The 23,875-nt window shown below is 36.8% G+C and overlaps 1 protein-coding gene across 5 annotated transcripts in view; it reads left to right on the top strand.

Moving 5' to 3' along the window:
* Window positions 1–23,875, top strand: part of SLC9A9 (solute carrier family 9 member A9) — a 214,204-nt gene that overhangs the window by 111,643 nt on the left and 78,686 nt on the right. For all 5 annotated transcript variants that reach the window (XM_027787215.2, XM_005237721.4, XM_055817589.1 and 2 more), the window contains 3 exons: window positions 2,196–2,309; window positions 4,106–4,217; window positions 9,941–10,094. In XM_027787215.2, coding sequence (XP_027643016.1) covers window positions 2,196–2,309; window positions 4,106–4,217; window positions 9,941–10,094 — 380 coding nt within the window. The remainder of the gene's footprint in view (window positions 1–2,195; window positions 2,310–4,105; window positions 4,218–9,940; window positions 10,095–23,875) is intronic.

Here is a 23,875-nt window from a genome sequence, read left to right as displayed (position 1 = left end):
CTTAGATGACATGGCTAACTGCTACATACACTGTAACTATAGGCTAAAAAAACTAATAGGCTTATGCTGGTTGCACAGAAAACATTGGCACAGTGAGTGAAGTAAGTATATATTGTTCACGTCGATTGGAACCACAGTCAAGAATTAGGGATTTTCTCTTTAAGAATCACTTAGTGAAATTATTCTGGAGGTTTGAAGCTGCATTGAAGTAGGAAGAAAACAGGATGCACATAGCCAGAAAAAGAGGTAAAGTTACAGGGAAATGTAAAATATGCACTAAACTGAATTTACAAGAAATAAGTAGTACATTTGCATCTCAACCAGGTTGCTGGAGACAAGGGGTGAGAAGTTTAAAAGCAGTAATGTCATGAAAGCACTTCAGGCAAGAGTAAAATCCTTAATTTACTGCTGAAGATTATTGAGAAGGAATACACAGCAAAAGCAATGAAATAGCAAAATCTGTTTTCCTTCAAAAAAAAAGTATGTCAACAATAAGTTTGGAAAATCAGTTTCAGAAACTGTGTTTCTAAAATGCAGTAATAGTAGATCTACTTTACATTTCTCTAAGTCTTGAATGAGATTCCTTAAATGAAGAGTGAAGTATCATCCAGCCTTAAAACCTCTGGAGCACCTTTATCTTACCCCAACAACTAAAGTCTGGAGTTGTGGCTCCTCATAGCAGTACCCTTCCATCAAAAGATTTTTTACGTATACACATATATATATCTCTATATACATATATATGTAGGTCCTGTCACAACGCTCCTGATACATTGTTTAAAGAATTAGAAAAATGCATCAGATATTCCCATGAAGAAGTGGGATAATGTTTGCTCCCAAAATTGAAAGATTTACCATAATAATTTCTGTGGGTCGCAAGATTCCATACTTAGAGGTTTTCTGACAATTGGTTTCTCTCATTTAAATTTAAGTTAAATAGTTTAAGTCTACTAACTTGCAAATATTTCTTGTGTTTGTTTTCATGTTGTTCAGCATTGCAGCACAAAACGGGGGCTATGGGACGTGCGCTCGGGATAACTGATGGTGCTGCCATGGGTCCGAAATATCTTCCCGTATACTACTGGGTTTTATACCATTTTGCCTCTGAAATTTCTTTTAAATAATGATTCTGACAACTCTCATTTTTCCTTTGTTAGATCTTAGTGACTGTTATTGGATATTTATTTTTAGAAACACAAACATGTTACAAAAAATACATAAGCCCATTGAGGATGAATAAAGTATCTCCACAGTAACATTCAGGATAATGATGTATGACTGGCTGTAGACAGATTGACAAACTTCGGCCCCAGTTCTGCATCAGGATTTGTTAGTGTAGCCTCTGGAGCCCAAAAGTTACTTTCAGAAGTGAAAAGACCTCTTTTTCTCTCCTCTCTAGTTATTTGGCAGCAATGATTTATTTTTTCCAGATGTGGATATGAAAATTTCTTTTATTAGTTTTTATATAATCAGCTGAAAATGCAATCAAGAACATCCCCTCAAGGCAGACGGATATTTTGGCTTTGCTTGTTTTTTCACAGAAGAAATCCTACCGTAATCATGTATTTTAAGCTCATTTTATAATACGTTTAAATGATATTTTAAATAGTTTGGTTTGAAATGAGTAATTGATATTGATGTCCATACAGTGTAATAAAAGTCTTCATCTGCAGGATAATATTTGTGGTAATAAAAAAGATCATGTTATATTTTAAAGGCACAGGTTCTTAAAAGTCCATTTAGGAAATTATTTTTTTTTCTCTCTTGGCATTGGTGCACCCGTACCCCATCCAGTATTACGCATAATCACCTGTGTAATCTGGAGCACAGATTTTCCCAGGAGGTGAGTTTCCCAGGCTCACCTGTGTAAACATGAAGTTAAATTCCCTCAGCTTCCCTTCAGTTTGCACTGGAGCTTGTATAACTTACTTGCTGTTTATGTATTTTATTCAGTTGTCCATATCAAGTTTTCATACACAAATCAGAGAAAAATATGCAAGCAACTATGAATTTTAAAGCTGAAAGACACCGCATATAATGTATAGAAAATTAGATGGTTTTAAAATCCACCCTTACGAAAGGTGTGATTTGTGTTCCTTTCATGTGAACAGTTCTGTATTCCAAGAGAACCTGGTGATAAACAATAGTTAGTTACAGACATGAGTCATAATTATGTTCTTTCTCTCTTGTTTAAGTTGTTCGAGTTCATGAATTTTTTGGCTGAGAATGTCATCTTCTGTTACATGGGACTCGCACTATTCACATTTCAAAATCATATCTTCAGTCCTCTCTTCATATTTGGTGCATTTGTATCCTTTGCTTTAAAGAACTATGTCTATGTACATGCGTGCTCAATGTGGGAAAAAATAACAAGAAAAACACTCGGTTCCTTAAATCCTAAATCAATTCTTTGTCAAGTCCAGAGGCAATCGTCTTTATTACATATATCTCAATAACTAGCTCAATGCATGTAAGTACATGGGCTTTTGATAGCTGCTGTTTAAAAGATCTGCTACAAGGCAAACAGCTTTAAACCAGCTGGGTAACTTTTACCACTGGTTTACAAGTAGGGTGGGAAATTGGGATGTGTAGTGGGACACATCTGTGGGGACAGGTACAGGCACACAAAATCTTTTTGCCTGTCCAGAGCCAGTGCAGATCCACAAAGCCGCTTCCAGGCAGATGTGTGCCATAAGCAGAATTTCCCCAAAGCTACTTAAATGATTAAGTCCTTAAAACACAAACAGTTCTGCCTTGCTGAATTTTTTCATTCTTTGTATTTGATATCTCTAGTGTATGTGAATTTATTTACAACATCATGGGCCTAAGAGACTGGTAAGAAAAAGAGTCTGTGTCTTTAATTCTGCCATGGTTTCTCAAAAAATCTGTTACTTTCTTGTACAGTGGCATAGATTCTTTTCACGCTGATAATTTCCACAATGGGTTTTTTGGCTCAGAGCAGCAGCCCTTTGCTTATCGCCTCCTGATGAAATCTAACAGCTTTGAAAGTTGGGATCCTACTGTTTACTGGCAGTAATTTTTTCATGTAATTTCCAAACGAATAATAACAACTTCACCGCAGCTCCCTTGGCTGCAGGTTGGGTTGCACACCACCACCACGAGGCAAGTACAATCCTGTGTCCTGCACTCCTCACGTGGGAAGGCAGTTGAACATGGGAGCAGCGCTCAGCACCCCAGATGGGGACGGTGCTGTAGAGCACTGCAGGGACCTGGCTTTATTGTTTCTTCTCACTAAGAGCCAACAGACTTGAACAGGGTTGCACTGGACAGCTGAGCACAGAGCATGAGAAGTAACCACTGCTAATGCATCTTGTCCTATGTCCATAGGAGCTTTAAGCAGCTCTTGGCCCAGCAGATATGATGCATACAGATGTTGCCACTCGAGTACTTCATCTGTTCTACAGTCCACAGCATGTGTCAGACTAAGAGTGCTGTAATTGAGTCCTAAGAGTCACAAGACAAGGGGAGGGTGGAACCTGCTAAAAGCATGTATAAGGAGCTCTTTTTTTTTTTTTTTTTAATCTGAAATAGCCTCATGTTTCTAATTAAGGCAACTTTTGTGATCGTTCCACAGAGAAGTAATAAAGAACTCCTTTCAAAAAATCTCCATAGAAAAAGGGAAAGAAGAAAAAAAAAAAAAAAAAAAAAAAGCAAAGTGTGCTGGATATAGACAATATGAATTGTCAGGAAATAGGAAAGTAATAATCATGTCCAAAAGTGCATTTATTCTTTGCAAATTGCTGCTCAAGGAGATAATGCCATCTCTGCAATTGATGGTGGGCATTTTACTGAAGGGCTGAAGATGAAGCCACGTGTGATACAAATATGATGAGTAAAAGCAGAGTGATTAAAGTGGGATGTGTAACGATGAACATAAAACCAGGAGGTCTGGGGAAGACAATCTCTGTCACTGCACAGTTTTATAATGAAATTGGAACCAGAAGGATCTGACATGTAAAATATGAAGTAATCTCATATTCATTTTAATTACTCTTTTAAAATAACTTTGGAGAAATATTGGCTTTAAGATAACCGGTTATGTCAGTAGTTCCTCCACCATTTTCCTTAGCATCTAACCTTCTAGGTGGCAGTTTTTGTAGCAAGAGCTTGCAACATATACCCACTTTCATTCCTTTTGAATTTGGGTCGAAAACAAAAGATTCCCAGGAACTTTCAGCACATGATGATGTTTTCAGGTAAGTGCTATTTTGATATTTTTTCTGTCCATATTTAACAATTGACAAAGATATTCATCTATCACGAGAAAAAGCCACATCTATCACAAAGAAGTCATTACCTTCAAACTCAAGGTAGTCTCTTCAAAGCTACTGAAGCAAATTAATGTATTATCATCAACTTCACTGTGCTCTGGGCCTATTTTAATTAACGTTCTGGAAACCTACCACCCAGGAAGCCAGTCTTTCAACCCATTGTCCCACATCTGTCTACACTTCCATAGTTTGGGAATATCATGTTCATATGTTGTGTTGGTTTAGAGGTGCCTGTAGTATACCTGACAGCATGTTTACATACCAGCAAATAGATACCCAACTTTGAAGGTGTTAGTACCGATACTCAAATCAGACACTATCTTTGGCCGTTGCTTTACTTCAGGATCAGTTTTAGTTTGAAACGTGAAAATAGGAGACCTCCATACCACAGACATTTTTATATATATTCCAGCCTGATTTTTGACTACTTCATTTTCCAAATTCAGATTTTATTAGTTTTAACTCTGGTTAATTTTAAAATGTTAAAAGAAAAAAAAAATCCAGAAGAGGGAGCCCTGTTCTACTCCGATTTGTACATCATCCCCTGAACTGTTAAGATCTCAGCTGGGTTCTGTATTTTTGGACTTGCACAAGCTAGAAATACTTCTACTTGTCTTTCTGGTGCTAGTTAGGAAAAACTCACTTATAAACTAAGAACACTTTTTCAGTAAGAGACAGAAACACAGATCCCCCAATGCCTTTTATGAAATAATTTTCTATAATTAGAAAGTCAACACTTTTTTTTTTTTCTTAATTTTCCTACTTTTTCTACAGAAACCTATTGCAAATTTTTATGGAGAAAAGTTTTTGATTGACAGCCTTGATGTACACTGATCTATTTAGCCAGATAACATGTAAAATACAATGCACCACACTTCAAGCTCCCTCATCAGTACTCCACATCAGGGTGCCTCATTTATGCCTGTGTAATTCCATCTCCCTAGAGAGCAACACAGCAGTTCATTTCTATATCCATTCAATCCTTCTGCTAAAAGCTGCCACTGAAAATGTCAGTTAATACCAGCTAGACTGTAGTGAGAGATGATGACATATATCCATTAGGAACCGGCTTTCAGACCGCCTACTCACCTACAATCGTTAGCCGTTAAGATGCATATGTAGATCACTCTAGCTAGCAGGTGGTCAACTAAACAACGGCATGAAAAATAGCTTCATATCACTAATTATCTGGGGTTTGGGTTCCATTTTTGCTTTCATATTTCATCAGATAAAGTATAGAATTAAAAAATCTTCTAAAATATATCTTATCCTTCAACACTTCTGTCCTCATTTTCTCTCCAGGCAAGTTTCTTCTGCACAGAACTAGGAGCAGAAAGTAGCCTGCAGCCAACAACTGAATGTGAGAACTCACACTCACACGTTAGCTTTCCAGTACAATCTGGCAGCTGAGAACTGAAAATAGTAGTATTGAAAACTTGTAAAATGTAAATGTTAAAATGCTCAGAAAAGTAATTTAACTGTATTCGAAGAAACACTGTATTTTGTGGAGAAAAATGTCTTTACAACCTTAAAAAAAGTAAATGGCATCATCTGCAAGTAGAGCAATAAAGACTGACTGCCTCTTACAATGCCAGCATCTTCACACTTCACAGAACACTTCAGATACATGGATTTTCTGTGTAATTGTACTTATTAACATGCACTAAGATTTGTGCTTATTTACTAGTAGCATTCTTACTTACTATAAACTGATCATACTGTATATAGTGATAAACAAAGGCAATAACTGCCACAAGAGAAACATATTTCTGATATGAGGAAACAAGGCATTGAATTTGCATTTGGAGGAAGGTGCTTTTTGCCTACACGAGATCAGCAGCAATATTCTGATATAGCATCAGGTTCTAGTCAATCACAGAGGTTAAACTGGGCTTCATTCACCGCAGCATCACACACTCATGATGTGTGAACACAATGAACAATTAATTTTGAGTTAGTTTTGTTTTCCATCATATCATTACCAGATGTACCAAACATTTACTGCTTGCTTTACTGAGTTTTACTGCCATAATCACCATGAATTTCAAAGTCTGAAAAAAGCAATTAAGGTCAGGCAAGTACATTGTAAATTAGAATTTGAGTATACCTTTCTCTGCAAAGAAATCTACTGAAGTCATTAAATTATACTTTCTGAGGAGTATTAATATACTTTAGTAAAGGTAAAAGAGTTAGACTTGGAAGTGGATTATGTAGCATATTGATTTATTACATTCTTCATCTGCTTCTGCCACGCTAACAACACATTACAGAGGATAAATTCACTTTTACAACTACGTTTAATCATGATTGCTGATAATATTCTATTGTAAATCAAAACTAAATTACTCTTCGTATAAATAAGCCTGAGCTTCTCAAATCAGCTAAAACGGAGCAGGCCAGCAGCCTCTGCTCATGTGAAAAACAAGTATTTCAAGGACTTAAATTGTAAGGGAGCTATCACTGTACACTAGTGGTCTACGCTAAATGCAAAATGCCTCCTTTCAGTTCAGACCCTGTTATAATGCCTTTAAATGGCAGTAAACTTAAAAGGGAAGGAAACTAAATGGATCCAGATAGACTTATTAACGGCAATAACAAATCTGATATTTGGGCATCACTGCCACATGACCAGGAGGGGACTATTTAACAGATACAGTACTGCATCTTCCACTCTTCTTACAATATCTTTATTTACATTTTACTGTGCTTCTTCTCTACACCATGTAAATCAGCGAGAGGCTTGTGGGACAAAGGGCTACAGGGGTGGTTGCTCTTAATATTAGGCATTACAGTAGCAGTAGAGTCTGAAAGGGTGGAACATAAATGCAGAAGAAAAATGAGAAAGAATGCCTGTGTACAGGCAGCTGTTGTGCAGGCATTTACATCTGCACACTCGTACATACATGGTGGTGGGAAGTGTCAAAGTGAACTTTTCCAAGGAAACAGATACAAAACCAAATCTGCTAAAGAGAGAAGAAAGCAAGGAAGAAAAGAGCAGAGAACTACAGTTGAAACCAAAACACCAGATCTACATACAGAATGTCTCCTTTCCTGGCTGATTCTCTCCATGCTATCCACAAACACTACTGCCCTCAAAGGCTCTTCAGAGGGATGGGTTCAGAGATCTGTGTTTGTGGAGTATGAGCAAAGGATGGAGAACAGCCCAATAGGACACACCTGTTCTGTTCTGTGGGTCTCGGAAGTTTAACCCTGGAAGTGCTTTTCTTTGGAGGCCTTGACACATTAAAGAATATCTCTTAAAGATGAGTCCCTAATGGCTGGCACAGCTAGCAGAAAAATCTGGCAGAAAATCTGTGATAGAGCCCAAAGGATCAATAGATCACAGCACAGATCTGGAGCTGCTGTCAGTGTGGCATCTCTGAAAGATGAGGGGAGAGGATCTCTGCTAGCAGTGCATCAGACCATTTTCCTTCCACCACGCCACTCTCACCCAGGTGTCGCTGAAGTATCAATGTCCATTGGAGCCAATAATTCCATTGTGTTTTGTTAGTATTTTTCCCTGAGGTATCACAGAAAACCTAACCTGCCTTATCTTCAGTTTGTTTCAGCATCTTACCATTTTCTGAAGCTCTTAAAATTTCCTTTGTTTTGTTGTTGCCTGGAATGTATTTTGATATATGCAATAGTGTTCCTTGCTTCTTATTGAGTGTACATTTCAGGTTATATTCATCTGCTTCCCACTGCTTTAGTCGGAAGCAAATATTTTGCTTGAATATTTATTTTACTTTAGACATGGGTTTAGTTGAAACTGAATTAGCTCTTACAGACCACGTTGAGCCTTTTATAAATGAAAAATGCAATGAAGACACTCGCTATTTCTCTAAGCTGAAGAAATACCCAGTCCACCACTCAAGAAGTAGAGTCTTAATGACATATTAATTAACTTTTTTTTTTATATTCTGTCTTACCAAAAGAGATGTTCTAGATTTAATATTGCATGTACCATTATGATTTGGTTGTGGAAAGCAGCATTGTTTTCCACAAGAATGCAGCCACCAGTAATTTAAGCATTTAATCTGGGCTAGTCATCTAGCATTACCACTATAACCACTGGAAAAAGACCATTTCAATAGTGATTCATTCACTCCTCAGATACCTGTTTAAAATGAGCTGATAGTTTTTTTCCATAAGAAAGCAGTAAAGCATGTACATCCTTAGAGATGTCTCTTACATAAAAGCAAAGTCAAGGACAAGCCCACTTGTTGACTGCGGTATTATTTTCATAAAAACAGGATTTTAAACCTGCTGCCACTGACCATTTTCAGCTAGTGTAACTACAGTCCGGTACTTCCTTGCAGAAATGGCTTTGTGTTGTTCTCTAGATAAACTGTCCATTTTCTATACCAAAAAATTCATATTCTAGCTATATAATCTTAAAGAAGTTTGAAGTTCTACTCCAAAAATAGCTGCATTTAGCAGTTGATTAAATGATTCTGTATAGACCATCAGTGCCTTACAAGAGGTTTAATTATTATATTTAGCATCTCTGTACTTGCAAAGTACTTTTTGGATTCAGCGTGTATTGCATACATGTAATGGCTTTGCTCTCTACACTTATTTTGTGGAATTTTTTTTTAAGAAAACAATGAATTAAATTTAAATTTATAAATAAAAAGCATTGGAAAATACAGAATATTATTTGTACTATGCATTCAGAGGGCTGGAGACACTAGCAGGCTATTTCTCCCCTCTTTTTTTAAAAGTGTCACTCTATGAAGACCTATTTAGTTAGCTTATTACTACCTGTGGGGCTTTTTTAAACTCACAGTTAGCTGTTTTCTCCATATTTGTAAGTTTTTGTTTATTCAGTCTCTGTAGGTGTATAATTTTACAACTATTATAATTTTTCAAGCACACCAAGAGCTGAAAATCATAGAATTATAGAATGGTTTGGGTTGCAAGGAACCTTAAAGATCATTTAGTTCCAACGCCCTGCCATGGGCAGGGACATCTTCCACTAGACCAGGTTGCTCAAAGCCCCGTCCAGCCTGGCCTGGAGCACTGCCAGGGCTGGGGAATCCACCCACAGCTGCTCTGAGCAACCTGTGCCAGTGTCTAAATTTACATTATTTTACATCCCCCTTTTCAGATACTTAAACTCATCTTTTAAAAACTATCCATTGGTTTTAAGTCATGGTTATTTTTGACTGGTCTTATCACATTGAAAGATTTTAAAGGCATTTGAAAGAATTTTTCTATTTTTTCAAGCAAGAAATAGGTAGCCTATATGGGTACAGGTTTTAATACCAACCCTTGTTCTCACTTGCACCTAATTTCATGAGTAGTCCTACTGAAGTCAGTAAAACAACACAAGGAATAAATTTTTGTTTTGAGAATCATAAAGTCCAGATTACTATTTAATTTGCAATTATTCAAGACAGAGAATACAGTGGATGTAAAACAAACGTGTAAATATTATGTGAATATGAGAGTAGTTTCGTTGTCCACTGCTGCAAAGTTGCTCACAATGCATTAAACACCATCCTTTCAATTAGCACAATTCAGCATTTTATAAGTATGGTCATGGTCTGAAAACTTCCTCTGCCCTTGGAATTGGGTCCGGGTGGAAAAGACTAAAATTCTGTTTCTCCATCACATTAAGTTCATCATTGTCCTTTTTTTTCCAGGTTTACGTGGTGCAATAGCATTCGCATTGGCTATTCGAGACACAAAGTCCCAGCCCAAACAAATGATGTTTACAACAGCACTGCTGATCGTATTTTTCACAGTCTGGGTATTTGGTGGGGGCACAACACCAATGCTTACATGGCTTCAAATCAGGTTAGTATTCTCTTTAAAATAATAACTAACAAAATAGAATGCAATCACTACAGATCAATCACTAAATTCCTGCAGCTTTCTAAGGCTTATTTATATGCTTTTTAATGGAATTTCACAAGCACAAAGGAAGTATTTGGCTACCTGGTAGAGGCTCCAGACCACAAGGAACAGGTTCTTCCCAAGTCTGGACCTAGGTCAGACCCATCCTTATTTCCTAAGAGTTTGTTTCACTACTGTTCCTTTTAAACACTATGAATAAAAGTTAGTGTCCTTCTCGCTGTTGAAGAAAGAGCTGTAAAAGCAGATTTTGCCCTCATCTAAAAATGTGTATTTATTACACAAACATGTCATAAATAATGTATTTCTGATTATAATGTGAATATACTAGAAAAACCTACCTGCACTGGTGTATCATTCAGCCATTAATTTATTATGCATCATTTTATATAAGCCTCTTCACTATATTATTTTTTAAATTACTTTGTAGTCACTTGTATTCACAAAAAGCAATGAATGACAAGGGAGGTTAAATGAGAAAAGAGAGGGAAATAGAAAGCTGAAATAAAGAGCATCTAATTTAAATGTAGTGTCCTGCCAAGAGTGCTTTTTTGAAACCTTGCTTTTAGCAATAAGAGTGTAATGCCATTACTGAGTTCTGGCTACCTCATAATCCATTTAGATCTCACTGCCACGGTTCATAAGGTCTCCAAAGAAAACCTGAGTATCAAGATAGGCTTGCAATTCACAATTCCTAATCATTTATTCTATATACAGCATATACTTTCCTTGTTTACAAAATTATATCTGATTAACAAGCCTTCATGTCAGACAGTTGCTATAAAATAACTGCTGAAGATAACTAAATTGAATCTTCAACAAAGAGCACAGATAAAAGCTTGCAGGCAAAATAAGGACTAGCATACAAGTGTACTGTATAAACATAAAATGCAGGAAATCCATATGCAATGTGGAGGGATTCTATTTTTATGACAGTTTGATTCTTTTTCATGACATCTCTCTTACATTCCATAATGTCAGTCAAGTTCATTACAGTTTGGATATACTCTGCCGCTATCAGCCATCTTTCTGAGATTTGCCACTTTTTCACTGTCAGTCAGCAATAGAGATGCTCTATACAGCAACAGAAATGCAGGTGAGAAGGGTTATTATTACATCTTGTGTACCAAATCCATTTGTATTACTATAATAGGAGATTAAGGAATAATTTTAAGTATATAGTAAGGGAAAAAGGGGCTGGGCAGCAGTCACGTGTCTAGCCTAAGGACTTAGGTCACTAGATACCTGGCCTGGTCTAGGTAATTTTTAAAGGAACATTGTCAAGTGCTTTCAGCAACACAAGCAATTTAATTGGATGCAATGGTATTTCTTCTGCTACTTAGTACTACCCAGAGGTAGGAAGACCCACAAGAGCACAGGTGAGGGGCTGACTCATATTTATACCTTTTAATGCAAGCAGGTGCTTCTTTCTTTACCCACCTGTACAATAGATTTTGCCAAAGATGCTGAAAGTAGACAGTCATTATTGGTCTGAAATGCTCATCACTTTGAGTATCTCCTCTGAATCCCAGCAGGTCTGCCAGGCAGATTTACCAATCAAATAATTTCATTTTGTAACTGGGATATAGATTTTCTTACTATAAAGCTATTGGGTTCGCAATTCCCACTTAATTTCTTGACATCAGAACATACAGCTTCATAAATAATGAGTGTGTGGTCAAACTAAGATAATACTTTAAATACATTTGTAATTAAACAGGTCTATCTTGAGACTCTGATTTCTGTTTCTACTGAAAATATTTAATTGTCTTCATAATTTATTACACCTCAACATGGAATTTGGTCCTTAGCTACCAGCATTTGTCATCTTAGTCTTAAGTACACTTGCTACGTATTTGTATTTAAAGGTGGTGGTAGTTCATGCCAGTTGATACTTGTATGGATTCTAGCAAACCTGGGTTTGCTGCGGGAGTTATGGGGCTGCTCCAACACCACCTTGCTTGGTGTACTAGCCCCAGTATGCCTGCACCTGTGCCAATGGCAATTTTGAGATGCATCTATCCCCACTATTTTTATATATAAAACTAGAAGGAAGAGATTGCATTTTTCATGCTAGTTTGGAGGGTTCTCCTCACAAAGCCAAGAGAAAGTGTTCTATGAGTTTGTATGGTTGTCTGCAAAGAGATTCATTGGAATGGGTTAGGATGTCACCCATTACAGAACAAAGGGATGAAGCCAGTGAAATGCTGCAACTATGTCTGTAAGTACAGCAGAGGAGACTAGTCTCAGACTACCCCCGAAGTGTTCAGTTGGTGTGAACTTACATCAGGCACCATCCCAGGGCAGTTTGAAATCACTTCTGTGTGATTCCCAGTGATTTAAGGAGCCAGATTTACCACTGCTGTTCACTCCAAAGCACAGTGCTAGATCAGTTAATCTAAACAAGTAGAAATAAAGTTATTCACCTTATAAAAATTAAGTACTTACAGGAAATGGAAAATATATGAACGGCTGTGTTAAGGTCACAGTGACCACACTGCGTTTCCCTACATATGCTACAAGTTGCTGTATAGGTAAACCTTCTCAGGAGACAGGAATGGTCAAAAATACAGTGGTTCAAGCAAATAACAGTCTAAAGCTGAGCGTGCTTTTTTGCCAATTTACTATTTCATCATAATATGAGTATCTAGCAGGTAATTATTTAATTGAAGAGGAGGCATTAAAAAGGATGACAGAGCGGAACATGTTATTTCTGATACTACTTGGATTAATTGAATCTTATTCACATGTTTTTTAATTTGTGCCCATTCTAGCTAACATGGAATACGCCACAGTTCCTATCAGTAGTTCAGGATATGCAACAATCAGCTTCTCAGGGTTGATCAAGTCAGCCTTATCCTAGAGATAAGTACTTGTGTATGTTACAAACCAACTTATTCACATTTTGGTTTTAAAACGTAAATACATCTACCATCCATTAAGTTGAAGATATGTAAAAATAACATAAATCACCAATAACTAACACTAATATATTTACCATTTACCATAATGCATTACAGTGTTAGTTAAGGTAAAAGACAGCGTTCAAGATCTGTACAGCCACCTTGTTGTATATTGCCGTCTACATATTATACTATGTTTCAATGATTTATTGCACTCTCCATAATTTACACTGCCTCATATATCAACAGAGTATGAGGGTAGAACAATGACAATTTAAAAATAATAACAGTAATAGTTTTCTGAAAAGTCAATCTTTTTTCCCATAACTGGAATTTTCATGATCTTCCATCTTTCCTCACAGCAACAGCATCAGATCTTCTTTTTTGTCATTTAAAATTCAATTTAATGTAAATATAATATGTCACTATTTTTAGAGAAAAGATGAAGATGTGTCCTCATAGATAACTACCAACTGATTTATTTCAGTAATATGTATGGCTTATACAACCCTTGCAAACTGTTGCCAAAACAAACAATAAGATGTATTATCAAAACTAACCATGTGCTATTGAAAAAGGCCCCATTTCCATCTCCCATTCAATGCAGCAATATCACTCAACTCTCTCACAAGGTTGCAGAGGCCAGCTTATAAAAGGAAGCTTAAATAGATCCCAGGAGTTCACCCAAGTTTATTAATGTTTATTAATGTTCACAGTTCTAGGTCCCTTCATTTAACAAACAAATTACATCAAAACATATGCTCCTACTTAAACTATAGCTTGAATCCAAGAAAGGCTCTTAAAGCCTCGTAAATGTGACTTTCTAATGGAAGAATTTATGTCTGCATGTGTCTATACATCAAAATACAATTTTAAAAGAAATCCATGTCAATTATTCTCATTATTTTACTAGTATATTTACCTATACAGAGTAACCTTCAAAATGAGTCTTAAAATTCTTGAAAAAGTCTGAATATTTTAAACTTTGTTTTAAAAGAATGAGACATACATTTTCAGAAATGTCTTATTTTAACCGTCTCCTGTTTTAGATACCTGAAGCTCTGCATTTCGGGAAGTATTGAGTGTTCCCTTTTGGAAAATCAGGTCCTATTTAGATGCTCCCAGTTCTTTGGCACAGTAACATATTTCTGAGCAAAGTGTCATATGCACAGTCCATAACAGTGTTATCAGCTGGCATTCTGAGAGCAGAATTTGTTGTACCATGTTCCTAAATAATACGTTGTCTTTTGGCTTATCTGAGACCTATAACTAGAAAAAATTGCCTTTACTCCCCATGAGAAAGGACTACAATATACTGCTCTTGGCAGACAATTAGTAAGTCTGCATCCACGTATGAGAATAATATCACGATACATCAACAGTTAAACAAAGATAGCCATTTAAGCATCAGTTCACAGTCAAACTGAAGTATGCAACAAATGTGCCTTCAGAGATGTTGAGTATTACCTGCTAATACTTTTGGATATATATCACCCTTCATTCCCCAAACTCTGATTAAAAATAGAGAGCTACATATTACAGTAAAACTGCAATGAGAAGTTTGGGGATAAAGGATTCTCCTGACAGGCAGAGCAAAAATACAAAGCTATTAATAAAACATGTCCTATGCTAGGTATTAGGTCCTGCGTGTTTATCATCACCTCCTTTATAAATGTTTGTCAGGGGATTTCCAGACTCTTTGTACATCTCTTTGCAACAGTTCTTCAGTGAATAATGAGATTTTTATTCCATATCCTAAATAAACACTAAGCAGCATCGAATAGTAACTTTGAATACTGTGCCTATCTGACCATTGCCTTTGATATGTACTTTAGAAACTGGCTATATCTATGTGCCTGGCTGCCCTTAAAAAGATGCCAGCTCTAGTTCACATAAAACTTCACTTCCAGACCTCTAACTTTCTCTAAATACTAATGCCAGATGCCTGGTGTACCACTTTTTCTGGGGATGACCAAGGCTGTCCAAACTTAGATTCTCAGCAAGAACATTTCTTCATTGCACTTTTCTATGAGAAAACACCAACCTAGGAAATTAAAATAATCAAAACAAATTATTCTTCTAAAATTCAGCTATTGCTTTCCCTAATTTCTAATTGACCCAAACCTTCAGATTCACCTCCGGAGATTTCCCAGAGCTTTGCTTATTTTTTTCACTGTTCAGATTCCATCTTTATAACTACAGACAGATATTTCTCTTTGCCCATCCAGGCAAAACTAAACCTAAAAATGTCAAGGTTATACAGTTCCAAAACTTTCTTTGCATTGCTGGAGCCAGGTCTCTGATGGTGAACAGCAGCTGGTCATTCACTCACACTACACTAGCGTAAAAACAGCCGAACTTAACAAAGTCAGTAATCTCTGAGAACACAACACATAGAAATGAGTCAAGTGTAAAAAAACATAACTGGAAAACCAATCTAATGTGTGAAACAGGAAGAGAAGAGGATTTATGTCCTACAAATTAAGAGTCCTTAGATCTCTTTGAAACAAGTACATAAGCAAATAGGATATCATTGCTCTGGAGACTCTTTTCTGTTGTGTATGGGAAATGGTGCTGGCTGGCTAGGAGTAGAGTGCAGGTAAACTGGGAGCAATATTGTTATCAGCACAAACAAAACCAAAATCTGCCATTTGCAAGAGTCAAGCATGCAGTAACCCCCCAGCCCAGTCCAGATCTACAGTAATGACTGAAAGGAAAAATCATTTCCAGATTACATATAGACATAACTGTATCATTGATATGAAGCCGCTAAAGTAAAAAGAGTTGTCTCAAGGGTCCTTCTATTTATTCTTCATAGACTGAATCATTCAACCAACTCAAATATATACTCCCTATAGGGGTCTACCTGTATCTATTTTGACAATAAATCTGCATTGAATAACACTGACAGAATGTAAAAACTCAGGCTGAAAGTTACAGAAACACCTACTGGAGGACTTATTACCAACTGTTATGCAATATGTTACATTGCTATTTTGGCAAAGTAAATTTTTTAAAAAACTTTTTACACAGTTTTATTCTGATTTTTGTTGCTCCACTTTTGTAAGTTCCACCATAAAACATAAACAGACTGGATTCTTTTGTGGGAGTTTCCTTGTGGTATGGCTACAGCATTGTTTTCTAAATGAAAAAGGAAGAAACATCATAGGACTGTATCCAAAACATTTGAATATATCACATCTGAAACATGAAATTATAACATTATTCAGCATTACAGTGTAAATTTGGAAGGTCAAAACACTCCTAACTCCTAAATTCTCACCTATTGCAAATTCACTGAACACAATAGGAAATGATCATTCAGCAGACATCAGCACCCAAAAGTCATAAGCCAGCAGAGTTCGACGTCATTGAGTATGCTAGTATATCCCTTTACAATAAAGATGTTTCATGGACAAGCTGTTCTTTCAAGAAATCAAGATTTTGGTTCATTCAGTACCCAACACTTTAATCCATTACTGCAATATTAAAGACAAAGGTGGTGCGAATGTTTACCAGAATATCACATCAGGGATGTCGGTGGGCAGTGGGGCTAAATGCTGTGACCATGACTGTCTATAAAAAAGAGAATTGGTTGGTAGAGTTAATCTGTGTTTATACCAGCCCTTTATCAACTGGTTATAGACTGCTGAAAGACAAAACTTTATGATTAGAGCAACTTAACAACATGACCTTAGCCAGTATCATATTGCTGCAGTTCCAGTAACAAAAACATTCTTTTCTTTATTCCCAAATGCTATAGTAGTATTCCCTGTGCTCAGCTGTGTTCAAGGAGATGCTGCACAAGGACAGTTTGCAATGCCACAGTGGCAGCTCCCACCAACTGCCAAGTAAGAAGCTTTGATCAGATCTGGTCTGTACTTTAAGCTTCCAAAGTTGTTCTTTCTGCTTCCCAGAAGAGGTCTTTCAAATTAAAAATAAAAAAAAAAAAGCCACAATAATATTGTGGGCTTTGGAAAGAGTTCTGCCTCATTTAGAAAGCTGTTGTGGTAAGAAATCTCAAAGGCTGAAATGGTGGTAAAAATACGACTGAGCCTCAGGGCTCCGGAACAGGAGGTGCTGAGTAGGAACCTTCCTTATCTACAGCATAAGAGCAAAGAAGAATGCATTTTAAATCAAAGGAGTAACAGATTGGTTTAGACAAGGTGGATAGTGTTGCCTACATTACTGTATTTTTTCCAGTTATAAAGATTGATATTTTCTTCCTTTTTTTATAATGACACACAAGTCTTTCTTACTAAAAATGTACCTGTTTCTGAGTTCTGCCACAGTTACATTCTGATTTGCCGTTATATGGTTGTAGCATCTGGATATCTTTATTAACTCTCCTTTATCAAATCAGTTATAAAAGAAAATTATCTTCTTCAAGACTAGATTTGTAGAAATCAGTATGAGTGGGATTGATGGGAGAGGTGGTGATATAACTGGACTCATGTTGTTACCATGCTTGATGCCAGTGTTTGCTAAACAGAAGTCTTTGGCCAATAGCAAACTGGCTTAAAAGCGACCTAGAAAAGACATCAGCAATGTTAAAACTCATGATTTTCATATCAGCCTCGATTTGCAGCATCTGCTGTGCAGTATACACAAGGCTGGAATTCTGTATTACTCAACCCTGTACTCAGTGATCAAGCCATTACCAGAAACTGCTCCCCTTTAACTTGACAGGAGATTCCTTTCATATAAGGCTTCTTCCATCACTATCCAGATTGGGGTTCTGCACCTTTACCCAATAAAGAGGAAGAAGCCTTTCACATACTGAGGAGGGGCACAACCTGCAATAGTGTGCTGCATGGGCAAAGGACAGGCAGCACCTGTCTTTGGAGCTTTAAGATGGTCAAACACAGCAAACTGAGGCAGAGGTCACATAGGTCTTGGCCTTCAACTGACTTGAAAGCATTTGCAGATGCTTGACAACCTCCTGCCCCAGAGCTTTATGAGCAAACTGTACTTTTATTCCTTCCCAGCAGGCGACTGAGCCCCCTCAGCTCCTGAGACACTGTTACTGTAAATACAAGTAGTGAGAATCTTAAGACTCTTCTAACTGTATTAAAACCTTCAGAGTGATAAAATAACTATTTCCTATAAATTCCCAAACTGTAAAACAAATAATAGTAAGTCTTAAACATATGTTCTACACTGTATTGCAAAGTCCTATAGTCAGGAACAGCTTAGAAACTTCAAGCACACTGAAATTTAACAGAGGTGAAGCTCCTAAGTCACTTAGAAAAGTTTAATTTAGACAGTTTCACGTAATGCTAAGTGGAGCAATGCCTTCCCTAATCTTACTGGGGTGAGATGTGACTGGCACTGGAAAGAATGGTGTCCTGACAGCTGATCTAGGCAAAGAGGCTGCAGTCAGCTGAGGTGAGGAAGAGCGATCCTCTTCACTGGTATAGAAAAGCCTCATCAGAATACTGTACTCCATTGCTACATTCTGTTCTGTACATAGAGAAGAGCATGAGATATTACATCTCCTTACAGAGTAAGGAGTAAAGGCATCTTAGTTCTCTTTTTTCACCCTCACATCGGCGCACAAGGATTATCCCTCCTGAAACATAGCTAGTCCTTGAGCAGCTCAGAATGTAACAGCTAAAAGCATGTGTTCATATCTTCAGATGATCCATAATTCAGTACTTATAAATTATTATGAACCTTCTTGTTTCAGTTGTGTTCCTTTGAACACCTTTTCCTTTCACCATTTGTCAAGAGGAAAGAGAGTCAGTTTAGAAAAGGAGATTTAATTAAACGTTTTGTTTTGGCCTTGGCGCAATCTCTCTTCTACAACTGTGTTCCTTTGGGTCATATTTCCTCTAGAGTCCTGGAAAACAGTTTAGTGAAAGTGAAGGATCTGTTGATTTACTATTGAAAATGAAACATCAGCCTAAGTATCATCAAGTGTAATTTGCAAGTGACCACAACATAAAGACAAACAGTTCAATTAAAGGCAGTATATTTTTAAGCACTGTTATATTACTGTGCACTCTGTCCTGTTTATTATTTTGTTTTTAGAATACTCATAATCAGTCTAACTGGTATTCCCTCTCAGTAACAGAAATAGCTCCAATAAACAAAGCTGCTCTGTTTCCAGGGTCATATTCCTCTTTAGCCATAGTACAGTAAGTATTTTAAATCATTCTGCAATAAACACTCCTGTTGGGAGCCAATTTCAGCTAGACCTCTTCAGGTCACTAAGTTCCTTTTAACCCAGACACATATTCAACAGAGATCACGCTGTCTTTGCCTGTAAAATCTTTTAAATTTTAACAAAACCCTCTGAAATGCAGAAACACCTGTAATTTCATGTAACAAGTCTAACAACTAACACCGCAGTTATCTTTAAATTACTACTGTCCTTAGTTGGCCAGCTATCAGCACCTGTGAACATCTAAAGGACAGCATTTTGCCTAGCATCTTTTATACCAACGATAGTTTGAATGTTCCTGCACTAACAAACACTAATTGCATATACATGAGACATTGCTGACTCCCCAGGCTCCCCCCAGCATTAGGATATTACTGATTTATGCGCAGACTCTTAAGTCACAAAATCTACATTGCTGTTTAAAAGGTAAGTCTCGCAGTTGCAAAGAACACCTTGAAAATTATTCAAAAGAAACTAAACTAACAGGGAAGCTTTTGTGTGAGCTCATGGACAGTCTGAAACAACAGCTCAAAGAAAACACTGTCCCATCATTATCAGAGGAGCGTTATCTTCAAGACACACAGTTCTGCTGATAAACTCCATCCTTGCTCCCACAGTACTCCAGGTACAACAGAAAAATAGTACGTTAGGGTTGACTTAGGGAACTGCATGGCTGTCAGTCACTCGGTCCACTAGTAGACAGGTAACAAGTGATCCAGAAAGGCAGAGGACGAGGCAGAGTTTTAGCTTCAGCTATAAGACATTTAACCACTATAAATAACTATCAGCATTTTCAAATTTGGTCAAGCACATTAGAGATCATTGTGATTAAGTATTTGAGTAATTTGCACAGTAATCTATTGATTACTTGTGACATAGGTCACAGAAAGCAATAAGATCAGATTCTGGTTTATCACTTCATTCCCTTTGATCTCCCATAGTAGCACAGACTAAAATATTGGTTTAGATCCTTGTTAAAGATCTTTTTTATACAGAAATATTGCTAGATGTGGTACTTGCCCTTTGCCCGGTGGTATTGGCCACCAGTTCTGGATTTGTGGGTGTGTATACCTATACTGCATATGTAGTATCTACAAGAAGTAAGAAATGGTCTGGTGCTCCTCACAAAAGACATACTAGGGAAATGCATTCTGTTTCAAACCCTGAGATGTTCAGCATCACACATGAAACTACCTGTGAGCAAAGAAAACACTTCTTGGGGCACACCCACACTGAAAGGGTTAATATAATAGCTGCTTTTATTATAGTAGCTAGAGCATGATTAGCCTGGTAAATGCTATAAATCAAGCAGCAGTATGAAACTGGACATTAAATGTATTGGCTGTTATTATAAAAAGAGAAATTGGATAATTTCCTTTCATTTCTATCTCAAAATGAGAAATCATCCAGGTAATGAATCTCAGTGATCTCCTGAAATGCCTGTCATTTATTTGCAAGGTACTTTTCTGCTAAGATAAGGTGTGCATTTGATCTTTCAGAGTTATTCAACGTAGCATTTTGCCTGAATGATACTAAACAAGGTTTATAAATATTCATGCTTGATAACAAAATAAAAGACCAAAATACAGAGGACTTGGGCTTTCTGACTGTGAAAGGCAGTGCTGGAGAGCTGTTGAATGGAAGATTTTGGATTGCAACTGTGACTTGTGCATGACATGTACCTGACTCTTGCTGTGACCTCTATTGGTCTTTATCGGCCAAAGGGGTCTAATTTTGGGCACAGTCTCCTAACAGCAGACAGCTAAATCCCACCTCACATACCTTGTATTTCTAGCTCCGCATGGCTATTGAAAAGAGAAAAGGAAGGAAGACATGAAAGATACACTTTTATTGCTAGAATACTTGGTACAGGAGAGAGGGAAAATTACACAGCAATAAGAAAGATTCATGCCTTTCAGTTTACTAGGAATAAACGACAGGATAATTTTTAAACATGCCAAACCCCCAGAATAACTAATACATATTTCCAGAAAATTATAAATAAACCTATAGCAAGAAATAGAATCCATGCAGCCAGATTTCTGTCAATTAAAATATTTGTTTTCTTATCTTTTAAAATACTGTTCATTTCCTTCCATTTCACGCAATCACTTTTTTCTTCCATTAAAACGTGCCTCTGTATCATGCAAAGGGTAGCTGCTATGCAGCAGCCAACATGATGTAGTTGTTCAGACTACAAATAAGGAATCAAACCAACCCATCTGGAAATACTGCTAGGGAACATCTTGATTACCTGGGATTTTAGAACAAAACTAGTGCTTTATTTCTTTCTACCAAAACATGCCAAATTAATTTGGACATCTATCTCTAACTAGGCCTCCAAAATTAAATTTGTGCCAGCATAAAACCAGTTGACTTCAAGCATATGCCAAAACTGTGGTCTTTGAGGGCAAGTAGAAAGTAGAGAAAAACAATCTGAGCCTTTAAAAGTTTGAGATAAATGTCATATGAAATCCTGGCTCTAGAAAAAATAATGATCACATTTGCTGAGATGAACCTTCTACCCCTACTTTGTAGGTATTGATCAAGATAACTCTTAACTCTCTGTGTTATTGATCAGATACTGTTGCTTTTTGCAAAATAATTGCTCTGGAAACTCACTTAACTTTCCTGCTTTGAGAACTGTGTAATACTGTCAGTTGGCCCAAAAAATAGAAGAGTATGAAATTAATATGTTCTTCACATTTGTTAGTTTATTTAATTTCCAAAGCCTGTATGTTCATTCTTCTCACAGTTGCTTGACAAAGAATATTGGAATCTCTTCAGCAAGAAAATATGAAATTAATGTTTCATTTTGAAGGGATGAAAGTTTTCATCATGACTGAAAATATCATTTCAGTCTGCAAAAAACAAAATTTCTCAGCCTTTCTGTTTTTTTAAAACTTTCCTGTGGTTTTCCTTTCTGCTATCAAATATTTCACATAGTGCAAGAACATTTAATTCCATTTTTTAACTATACATGAAGTGCGGGGGGAGTAAAACGTATCTTTTGTCTTCCAGAAAGAAAAAAGGTGCTAACTGGGAAGTGAATTAGGCCTTAATGGTCTTGTACAGTATATGGACTGTGATGCAAATATTCTTGTAAATTGAAATTAATAAAAGCATGTGTTGGTATAACTGGGTATATCTGGGCTTGCAGAGGAACTTAATGACAGAAGAGAACTGTGTGACTTCAATTTTCATGAAACTTTCAACTTTCCTGAAACTGCCCCTGAAATTCTGAACTTTCTGTTCTTTTTTAAAATGTAGAGTGGAAGGAAAACTCTGGCACCCTTGATAACAAACCTATCAAATTGTTCCAGAATTAGTTGAATGTGAAAGGTTAATTAAGGCAGATATTAAATAACCTAGGCTCTGTAGAGCAGTATGGGCATTTAGCATTTAGTAAACAGCTAATTACACTATAATACAGGCTTTTTGTAGAGAATTATCAGTGCAGAAACAGCCCAACAGTGATTTGCTCGTCAGTACATCTATGAGATTTAAATGAGAAAATTACCTCTTATCTCAGCAAGAAGTACTTGGATTTCAAAGCACTTAAAAATACATCAGTTTCTGCATTTTTTACTTCAAAGAGACAGCATTTTGTTACATAATGATAAAAAACCATATAAAGGAATCTTGAAACTGTACATAAAATTCTAGGTTTATAAATGCAAGATATGTTCTATGTAAACAGATATACAGGACAACTGTTTGTATAAAAGTTTATACATAAAAGTGCTATTTATTTAAAATACCCCAAACAGGAATCCTAAAAATCCATGCTAATCCTAAAACCCCTGATCTAATCTTACAAGCAGACAAGGTCTTGTATGCTCTGACCTTGAAACGTCCCAGTTGCCTTTGCTATTCCCTTATCTGCAGGCATTAAGCCTGGTCAGAAATCACAATATAGGTTCGGGTAGTCTGCCTGAAACTCTTGAGTCTTGACCAGCCCCTGAGCTTTTCTAATCTCCAGCCAAAGGAAATCCTACGAATGCTGTCACAGCCTCTATTTTCATTTTAGACACAGCAAAAGAGACCCTGTTGTCCGTCCTGCTTGCTGCACCAACTAGTGGCATGGACTAGATGGTTTGCTTCCTCTGCTTCATTCAATTCATAAATATTTCTTCCACCTTTCCAGAGAAACTCCAGGCCAAACTTCACCAGTTCTGCACACGTATGCATATGTATCCATGAGATGAGGAAAGCAGAGAAGTCAGAAAATAATTTTACTTAACTGAACCAGAAAACAAGACAAAATTATTCTGTAGACTAGTAGTTAATGTGTTCGCTAAACAGGTTTTAGGTCCTGTCCAAATAAAGTGTTTCTGTTTCATGTAAAATGAGTCATCAACTACAATACAGTAATCTGCATAAGATTTGCATAAGAATGCATAAGAATAAAAGCATAAGATCAGAATCCAGGTCTTCCAGTACCCTACTCGGTAGTCTACAGAAGAATGATTGTTCACATGCTTTCTGACCTAGTGGCCCTTACATATACATATATTTGAATTTACTCCAGATCAAGCTTTTAAAAAAAGACCAAAAATCATTATTTGTCCCTCCTGAAATCAGTAGGACTACATGATTATCCATCAACCTGACTGTCCTTTATTGATCTGAAGATCTCAGGCTTTGTGTGACTA

The sequence above is a fragment of the Falco peregrinus genome, chromosome 12 (assembly GCF_023634155.1).
Source record: "Falco peregrinus isolate bFalPer1 chromosome 12, bFalPer1.pri, whole genome shotgun sequence".
NCBI lineage: Eukaryota > Metazoa > Chordata > Aves > Falconiformes > Falconidae > Falco > Falco peregrinus.
Note: the sequence above shows the minus strand (reverse complement) of the source record. Positions and strands in the feature narration are given on the sequence as shown.